Source organism: Pyrus communis, chromosome 4, assembly GCF_963583255.1.
Source record: "Pyrus communis chromosome 4, drPyrComm1.1, whole genome shotgun sequence".
NCBI lineage: Eukaryota > Viridiplantae > Streptophyta > Magnoliopsida > Rosales > Rosaceae > Pyrus > Pyrus communis.
The window spans coordinates 9,014,812-9,025,131 of NC_084806.1; the positions used below are offsets into that span (position 1 = coordinate 9,014,812).

The window sequence follows — 10,320 nt, forward strand, 5'->3', positions numbered from 1 at the left end:
TTTTTTTTTTTAATGATTTAAAAAAGAAATTGACAGTGGTGGAAAGGAGTTGGGTCTAGCATGATGGTATGGGTTCGAACTCCGTCGGTGGCTAATTTAACATTTAATTTAACAAAATCTATAATTTGACAAACAAAAAAAAAATCTAATCATCAACCCGCCCATGTTATGTTGTCTACAAAATATGATTCAATTAGATGGTTTCTCTCGTATCACCCTAAAATAATATAAGAAGATTAGAGCTCTAACAATTGTGATTAATTTTCATATTCACTGGGAAATCGGGTGGTGAGCTGTCAAATGCTGTACCTTCTCATTATTCATCAGAGATTCAGAATGTAGCTTGGGGTTTGTGACTATTAATTAGTAGCCTGAGGCTATGCGAGGTGCTTGAATTATTTGCCAAAAAGGGGAAAATGGAAAAAGAGAAAAGAGGTGCTCGGATAAAAGAAAAGAAAAACAAAGAAAGTATGACCGCATGATTCTCTGTTAAATGGATGATGTAGCATTTGTGGAACCTGCTTCAATGTCGTGAACAGCCACACTTACACAAGTGGAATCAAACTATGTAATTGATCGTCGTTTTGGAATATGAAGTATTGATTAAGGAGAAGATGAAGCTCCATGATAATTAGTTTTGGCCCATTAGTGCAAACGTGATCTACGTGCCAACTCACAAAAGAGTAATACGCTTGTTGCATTATTAGTTTAACGAAAGGATCATTAAATTGATTAAATTTCAAATCATCAAGGTGCAAAGTGAAAAAATTGAAATGTTATGGCTCATTTAAAAATCACTCCAAACATGTCGAATGTGAAACGTAGTTGGCCCTAAATTTTAAGTGATCATATAATCGTTCTCAATTTTTCATTTATTTTATAAATTGATTGATGCTAAAAACGAAAAAAAAAAGTTATTTTTTTTCATATGCCTTACCTATTTTGATTAAGATTTTCAATGAATATTATCTAGTAATCTAAATAAAAGTAATCAATAAGATGAGAATTAGTCTCCTATTGGTTGAGTTGCTGGAATTAGTGTATATATTTATGGAGTCCCTTCACAAAGCAAGCTATATTTCTGATCAGATAAGTTTTTCTATTTCCAATTGGCAATAAGGCCAGCTAGGTATATAAGTAGCTGAGCCAGTACAATATCGGTTGGTGATATCAATATATAGGACCACAAAAAAGGATTCTCAATCACGCTATGATCTCTGCAATTTTCAGCTTAAACTTGTAGATTGATATATGCAAAACCTTTTATTAGGCATCCACCAAGAGATGGACAAATTTGTTCTTGTACTCAAGGAAATTCCAATTAAGAAACACAACAAAAAAAACCTAGAATCTCCAACCCATGAAGCGAAAAGAAGAAGATTAAATAAAGTTTAATGACCTGTTACTTCAAAAAAATCATTACGCACTGGTACTTTTTTTCCGATGATATATATAAGTGTGATTCTAGATTAATATTCTTTCTTTGATATTGTATAGAGAAAACTTCGAATTTGTAATATATATATATATAAGCAGAAGATTCATTGCCAAAGTTATCAGAGAATCATGCTGTACAAAAGAATAAACATATGAATAGAAAAGAAGAAAAAAGCATAGTAATCTATTAGAAAACCTTATTGTGTCTTTATCATCATCACAATGTAGAACTTGGCAGGTCCATATAATAAATTAAAAGTTTACAACAAAATGCAAACATGCTCCGAGACGATATAAAAACTATTTTTCAAAGAATTTTAGCCAAAATGATTTTTTAAGACTAACATCATTTCTCACTTAGGTTTTTACAATAAAAATTTATAGAAGTAGTCATTGAGCTTGTTTAGCGTAAATCATTTTGGCCATTCCGTAAAAAATATGACAATATTCTCGTTAGATTGTAACATGAACAACCACGTGATCACATTTTTAAGGGTATTTTTGTCTAACCAACCATCCCACTTAACGAGAATATTGACAGATTTTTTACAGAATGACCAAAATGAGTTACGGTAGACAAATGACCATTTCAAAAGATTTTCATTATCAACGACCAAAATACAAAATTTTCATTTTCAAGCACCAAAATAAAATATGTCAATTTCAAGTATCATTTTGTTTAAAAAACCATTTCTAAAATCAAAATGCACGCACGTATTCATTTACAAAGGCACAACAAGGAGGAGAGGTAATAAAGTCAAAGGGTCAAACTTGAAACCCTCTTTTTCTAACTATATAAATTTAATTACGCAAGTTAAACAAGCTGAAGTGTGTGCGCTTAATTATTTTATTAAAAAGTAATTAGACTTCCCAACTCCACCAAGTCCCCATTGCGGCTTTGTTAGTCAGTCCTATCCCTACATCTATCCTATCTCATCTCTCACATGCTTAACTTGCTCTCTCTTTTTAAACCCATCTTTGCATCTATAAAAGCCGACCCCTCTCTTTCCCGTACATCCATCTAACTCTCTCTTCCTTTTCTCTCTTCATTTTCTCCTCTCTCTCTCTTTCTCTCTCTCTCTCTCTCTCTCCCCCTCCAAGAACAAAGCAAGCAAAAAGAAGCAAGGAAAGCAATAAACAAACCCCTTTTTTGTGTGTGTGTCCATTTGGAGGAATTGATATTTGGAGATGGACATGGCGAAAGGAAGCAGAGGTTGCAAATTCTCATCATCACAACTCTCGGCAGAAACCCTCAATGAAACTGGCTCTCATGATCATGAGGAAGCTGAGGATCAGATGATGGACCTGCGAAGAGGTCCTTGGACGGTTGAGGAGGACCTAGCTCTCATGAATTACATTGCTAACCACGGCGAAGGCCGCTGGAACTCCCTCGCTCGCAGCGCAGGTAATTAATCATCAATTTAGGGTAGTGCTGTCAACCATCATTTTTTACCTTCCACATACTTCTCAATTTATTTAACGAATTGAAGAGGGTCAAATGATCGAAATTAATATAGTGTATATGAAAGGTAAAAATAGGTGGGTGAATAATATCACTTTAAAGTTATGATCATATCAAATTAGTGTAAGTTATCGTAAAAAAATAAAAATATTTGCTTAATGGTTGGGGTTTTTTTCCCACCTTTTTGTTTAGCTTATTGAGATGGGTTTTTCCTTAAACTGAAAATTACGTGGGAAAGAGTGAAACAAACTCCATAATTTGCACCGAACCAAATGTTTCTCTGTCTTCGTATAATTACTTGTGACTGGAAATCTATATGCTTCTTTGATTTCAATTGTTTGACAAAAAAAAAAAATCATTCCTCTTCCATATTGGGTCCTATGAAAAGGATTTGGCATTAGTGTGAAAAGCTTCACTTTTTCTTGAAAAAGAAAAAAAACTAGTGCGTAATTTAAAAAGATTTGGGATATGCTAGATATGTTGATGATGTTGTGAGCTATATCTTCCATGATGATTTTGATAATTCATTAGTTAGCCTTATCCCCATATGCCACAGAAGCTTATATATTTCAGAGAGCCCAATTGCCAGGAAATATGAGCAAAATGAAGGATCATAATTATTAATTATTTAAGTAGTTAATTTATATACGTTCTTAAAAGAACTTTACTTATATTATTTAGATACATAATATCTGACAAAACTATTCAATTTTGCAACCGAACCCAGGTCTGAAAAGAACCGGAAAGAGCTGCAGATTACGGTGGCTCAACTATCTCCGCCCCGATGTCCGTCGTGGCAACATCACCCTTGAAGAACAGCTTCTGATTCTTGAGCTTCATTCTCGCTGGGGTAACAGGTAATTATACATAATCATCATCAAAACATATAATAAATAATTCTAATAATCTATCTACATTTTTACCTCAAAAAAATAATCGATCTACATTTATGGATTTATATCCTTTATCTTTGCTTTCTCAAATTAACTCTAATGAGTAAATACTAAAACAAAAAGGTCATTTTATTCTTCCTTTGTGCCAATCACTACAGATGGTCAAAAATTGCACAGCACTTGCCAGGAAGGACTGACAATGAGATAAAAAACTATTGGAGGACCCGTGTCCAAAAACACGCCAAGCAACTCAAATGTGATGTCAACAGCAAGCAGTTCAAGGACACCATGAGGTACCTCTGGATGCCTAGATTGGTTGAAAGAATTCAAGCCGCCGCGGCTGCCTCCACCACCACCAACGCCACCGCAACAGATTCCTCTATTGCCGCCCCGGCTACCTCTCACCACTTCAGCAACAACTTCCAGTCTTCAGCACAAATGTTATTACAGCCAAGTCATCATCATCACTTCGGGGTTTCCTCACAGTCACAACTCACACCGAGTTACAATACCCCGGAGAATTCTAGTACGGCAGCCTCATCGGACTCGTTTGGGACTCAGGTGTCACCTGTTTCCGACCTCACTGATTATTACACCCCTACTGCTGCTGCTGCTGCTATCTCGGTTAACAATAACCCTACCCCGGATAATAGTTACTTCGTCCAAGACAATCATCAAGTTGGTAATTACGACAACTACTCGGGGTCCTTCGGTAATCAAGGGTTGGTATTAGAACATTTCCAAACCATGGACGAGCAAAACAACAATTATCAGTGGGGCACTGTGGAAGGCGGGGACATATCGGACAATTGGTGGAATGTTGAGGACATGTGGTTCTTACAACAGCAGCTCAGCAGCATTTGATGATCGAACGTACGAAATTACTGTAAAAGAGGGTGAAAGTGATGCATTCATTTGTAGCTAACGATAAAAACAAAACAAAAATGTAGAGAAAATATATTATGGGAAATAGAAGAAAAACCCATGAAATATAATTAATAATCTAGATATAGGATTTGTGAAGGACATAGATCTAATTGTGGATTAATATCCGGTTTGTATTTTGTTCCTTTTTATTTTTCGTTGAGGAAATCTGTAATTTAGATTTTATTTTTTAATTTCTTCTTTCTTTGGAATGAATGACATCAAAGTTGTTTCAATCAGATTTGTTACGTTGGCACATAATTGTGGTGTATTGTTTACTAATTTCTATGATAAACAATATTTAATATTTGACTACAGTACTTATAGGTATTTAATAGTCATATATTGTTTCCTAATATATATATATATATTCATGTGAATTATATTTTATCGTCAAATAATGATTATATTAAATAATGTAAAGTTTAAAGATCTCTAAAGAATATGGTTTGTAATTTGTTTCTTATATCAATAAGAAAACATAAAAAAATTGTTTAACCATTGATTGCATTTTAGAAGAAGTGCATAATTGCTTCCACCATCTTTAGTTACATATATATATGTCCTTGTTAAACTGTTCTAATATGCCACTGATTAAGTGCTGCAAACTTTTGAAAGCCTTGTCCATGGGACCTGAACCAGATTAAAGTCCCCTGAAAGTTTCTAGTTGCTAAAAGGTATTTTGCAATGATTTTCCATACGTGTTGTTGTGGGATTTGTAGACTTGTATCTTAAGTTAGCCATTAAGGACAACTTTCCACAAGTTAATTAATTTATTTTTTGAGCTTTATCTCTTGTACTAATTAACCATATCAAAGGCCACCTAAGAACGATTCCAAAGCTCCATTTCTTTTTTGTTTACCCTCGTACGGACGTGACAAGGTGCTTAATTAGAACCTCCATTATCCATATAATCCAAATCTTCAGCTACTACAATTAGGAACGGATTTGTTTGATACTACCCGTTAACTGTGCTAAAATTTGCAATAATTTTCTCCTATACTTCTAGAAAAAAGCTCAAATAACACCAATGTACAGCTATTTTTACTTCAAGGTGGAAGTTGAAATATTTTTTAAAAGGGCTTATTGACATGTTGAATGATGGTTAGAAATGTCTTGTTTTGAAGGTTAGCGAATCTATTATTAAGGTTTGTAATGTTTTCATATGTCCATACTTATTGTAATAGAGCGATACATTCGATAGTACTTTTGAATGTGCTGTAATATAGATTCTTAAGAGGTGCTTGATTATTTAATATCATTAAATTCAACATAATTCCTTTATTTGGAAAAATAAAAACATGAATAATTTGTAAAGAACTACCCTTGGCATTTTTTGGAAAGCTAGTAACTAATTTTAATTCGTATTCGTTAAAAGAAAACAAATCTTAATTGGAGGGACATCAATCTAGGTTGGCACGTGCAAAGATGAAAAAAGTCGAAATAAAACGTGATTGAATGGTAGACTACGAGAGAGAAAAGAGAAAGAGGGGGTATGGCGGCGGGGAATCTTTGTAGGCCGCGTGCCCATAAGAGAAGCCACCAGAGTGGTCCCCGTCGGTGATGGGGTTGAGGAGCTGCCACGTGTTAGAATAGGAAGGAGAGTGCCTAATGGCTAGGTCCACATAGGCTTCCTGGGCAGAAGCACTGAGAGCCGTAACCATTGAAATTGCCCTGCAAACCAGTGAATGTATGACTTATACATACAGGAAAACCTATATGTATATGTTTATACGGTGCACATACGGATTTATACGGTACGGGGTACTCATTAAATTGAATTCACAACTGGATTCCACAATCACATATAGTCTTGGAGACTTATCTTTCCGCCACCTTGATTTCCAATTTTTCCACTTTTAGTTTCAACGCAAAGCTACCATGAGTGGCTTCCGCTTCGAGAATAGACCATCGGCAACGACTTCTCAGTCAAGATGTGGGACCAATTTTGGCTCACGCGGCACCCTGACTGCATCTTATCGCAGATAAATTTTTCAATGTGTTTGAAACATGAAATGGTACGTTACACGTTATTGTTCAAATGGAGAGACAATTGGAAAAAAAAAAAAAAAAAAACCTTCTCTCTAATATGTGATGACATGTGGTATACTCTAAATTCCGGCATACCGAAAAGTTTCTCCTTATCAGGGTGGTAGGGTTCTTTGTTATTCAGTTGGCTATCGCATGCATTGTATAATCCACCTAAAACCCTAAAAGAAATCTATATGATCACTCTAGGCAATAAATATAGAACCTTAGAGAGAGATTCATTTTAATAAGAACAAAAAGAGACGTGATCAATGATTTGAACTGCCCGTTTGTTAGTTACTCATCGCGTGTTAACTAAATTGATTAAAAAAGTTTGTTTTGTTTGGATTGAAATGAATAAATACTCTATGCAAGATACGTTAAAATAAGAAATGAAAACCGATGTTGCATATTGACGACTCAATTCCTAATCAGATTAGTGTGGATTTATTTACAAGCATCTAAGATTTTCAGTTTGAGTTTTAACTTAAGATTATTAGAGGAATTTTGGCGCATTTAAAAAACAATTGAGTTGTCGTTGGAAAACTAGTCGTACTATACAATATACGTATATGTAATGCCGATTAAGCATATGTGTTCTCAAGTTTGATGACAATTTGATTTTGAACTAGTATAGCCTCTTTTTGTATCCTCTGTGGAGGGTGTTATGGTGTGTATAGAACACAAGTTGGTGAAAACAAACCAAATAGGGCGGTGGGGAAGAATCAAAATGCTTTTATTTTCAAAGTTTTCATGCCACGACTATTTGACATTATGTAGCTTCAACTCATTCTTCTTCATAACATTGAATATAGTAAGCAAGCTTAGGTTGAAATTAGTGCAAACTGCCATGCATGCATACACATATGTTTTGTTTGTTAATTTAATTAGTGTATAGAATATTGTTAATAGCCGTCATTTGTTAACCTGGAAGTGTAATTGTTTTTAACATAACATTCAAGATTCTCAAACATACTAATATATACGAGCTGTGAATATTTAGGTTTATCCAATTAATGTCTCAACTATAAAAGTTTTTAAGTTACAACGATATTAAAAGGTGGGGATTTGAGCTAAATCACATAATAGGTCAATTATAATTTGTTACAAAACACATTTTTTGAATAAGTTGAACGTAAAACCCTCTACTTATAAGTGGAGAAAGATACCACCAAACCATCTTACTAGTGTCATTAAGTGTAAAACTTTAATAGCCCTAAACCCACACACATTCCCGAAAGACAAAAACTTACAAAGAGATTGACTTAAAGTCTCACCACTTCCTTTTATGCAAACAAAAGAACTCGTTAACCAAGAGATCATCCTATAAAGCATTCTCGTTAGTGTTTACTTCCTCAATAAGAGAACAATAAGGTCCACGCATGTTGCTTAAGAATCATAACCTCTCATACAAAACCACATGGTAACATAGCTAAGCCAACAGAGACAAATATCATTATTTCCGGAGCCGTGTACAAACAGATATATTGAGCCCACATGTATTTCCCCAGTTCCTACAACTCTGGACCACCTTGAAGCACTTTCTCTTCTCTTTTGCTAAGCATTTTTGAGTTAATTGATGTACCCATTCCCATTCCCTTTAAATCTCTCGCCGATGTTATCAATTGCGTGAAGCTTTCTGTTGAAAACGACGTTCTTAAGTTAATTAGGGTTTGTCAAAGGCCTTCACAGCCACAAATTTTAGAGATGATGAGCTTAATAGATTCTAAACTTAGCTATTAATTAAATGTGTCATGTCTTTCTAGTTTTTATGCCCTAAATTGTGTAGAAGATGATTCCTACCCGTAACACATAAGCTAAGTGCCCTTGTTAGTGTTCCACATTTGAGTTATATGATGAGATCTTAGTTAGTACTTGGATTATATATGCCATTGACTCGTTGTACTTATCCTGTTTGGTTAGGTTCGTATATTTGTTCATGCTTACATAATTAGGGTTCTTTAATTCATGTTCACGTTAACAAATTAGATTAATTAAGGAAAGCAAACTCGATTACGAACTACAAAGCCATACAACGTGGGTACCTTCCTGGTCCTCAAAATAATTGAGGTTGATAAACTTCTTCCATAGAAATTAATGAGTCTTCAAAAATTTTCGTGTACATTTGTGATTAGCAAAGATGATTTTCTTCCATTTAGCACTTGGTTTTGTGAGAGTTCACCGAAAAAAGATCGTTAATTTTTCAACAGCTTTGTGCGTTTGTGACTTATGTTACAAATTCAGCACTGGGTTTCAATGATATATAAGCTAATACCAGCGATATTTGGGAGGGGAGATTCAGAATGAAACTACATATATATGAAGAGAAATGTACCTTTTTAAAACAAACTATAAAGGAATGAGGATTCAAACTCGAGACTTCAGGTGTAACGGAGAATGCTCTTAACCAATTGATGAGCTACAAAACCCTTACTAAACAAAAATGTACTTAAACCTAAACCATATACGATTAGATGCGTGCATGACTTGTATATATTGGAGCATGCATGATCTTTGTATGTCCCGATTCTTGATCACCTGTCATATATATTGGATAAGGCCAAGTACATACTTTTGTTCCGTCATGAACAATTAACAGTGGACATGCAATATATTTTGCCAAAATTATTGACTAAATGCGCGCCCAAACATGCGGAACTTGACGATTCTTCTTGTTACTACTCCATTGTCTTAAAGGGACAGAGTTGAATAAGAAGCATGAATGTCAACGTACGGCGATGTGAAAGTGTGGAGCCATTAATAAACTTAAGGTTTGGAAAGGGATGGCTAAGAGATGAATAGGAATAGCAAGCAAATTAACTGCTAGTTGATAAATACAGTGCAAAGTGCATTATTTAAGATAATGCGAGTTTCATAACAAGTTTCACATCAGTCAATGGTTTAGAATTGTGCACGCACATGAATACTAAATGGTGGATGAATTTTTCTTTTTGTCATTGGAGAGTTTTTAATTTTATATATAGTCTACCCCTACTCGTGTATCAACCTACCCAGCTCTCACAACTGGGTTAACCCTAGTGGCTTAAAGAATTACAATAGTGGATTTTTTTTTTAATTTTTTTTTTATTTTTAGGAAAGGATGATAATGGATTAGATGACTCGAGCAACAAATAAGGTTTGGTCATTGGTATATCAAAGTAACCTTATAATAATAGTGGATCATTTGTTGATTGTTGTTATTTTCCGATTGTTATGATAACAACGTGCTATGTGATGTTATCAATCAACTCATGCTATAGCACGTGTATTTACTACACGTAAATTTGCAAACACCTCATAACTGTGTACCATCAAACTCAAAAAAAATTTCATTGGTAAGACACCTCCAACTTCAAATACGTGGCTGATGTGCCATGCTTTGCCTTCTAATGTCAAAACTACAACTGTATGATGTACATGCATAACGATTTATACGAACTCCTAATCAAAGGAGGTAAAAGTAGATTTACGGGCTAAAATTATCCCACTAAGTGTATATGATTTAAGCGTAAACAAAGTGACAAGTGTGTTAGAAAATATTGATCTTCTTTTAAACTAAACAATGATTATTAACGA

At 34.4% G+C, this 10,320-nt stretch overlaps 1 protein-coding gene across 1 annotated transcript; it reads left to right on the plus strand.

Moving 5' to 3' along the window:
* The first annotated feature begins 2,483 nt into the window (after nt 1–2,483).
* LOC137731115 (transcription factor MYB108-like) lies at nt 2,484–4,967 on the plus strand. Its single transcript, XM_068470206.1, has 3 exons — nt 2,484–2,842; nt 3,627–3,756; nt 3,951–4,967. The coding sequence occupies exons 1-3, from the start codon at nt 2,626–2,628 to the stop codon at nt 4,654–4,656; spliced, it is 1,053 nt and encodes a 350-aa protein (XP_068326307.1). The 5' UTR covers nt 2,484–2,625; the 3' UTR covers nt 4,657–4,967.
* The last annotated feature ends 5,353 nt before the right edge of the window (nt 4,968–10,320 follow it).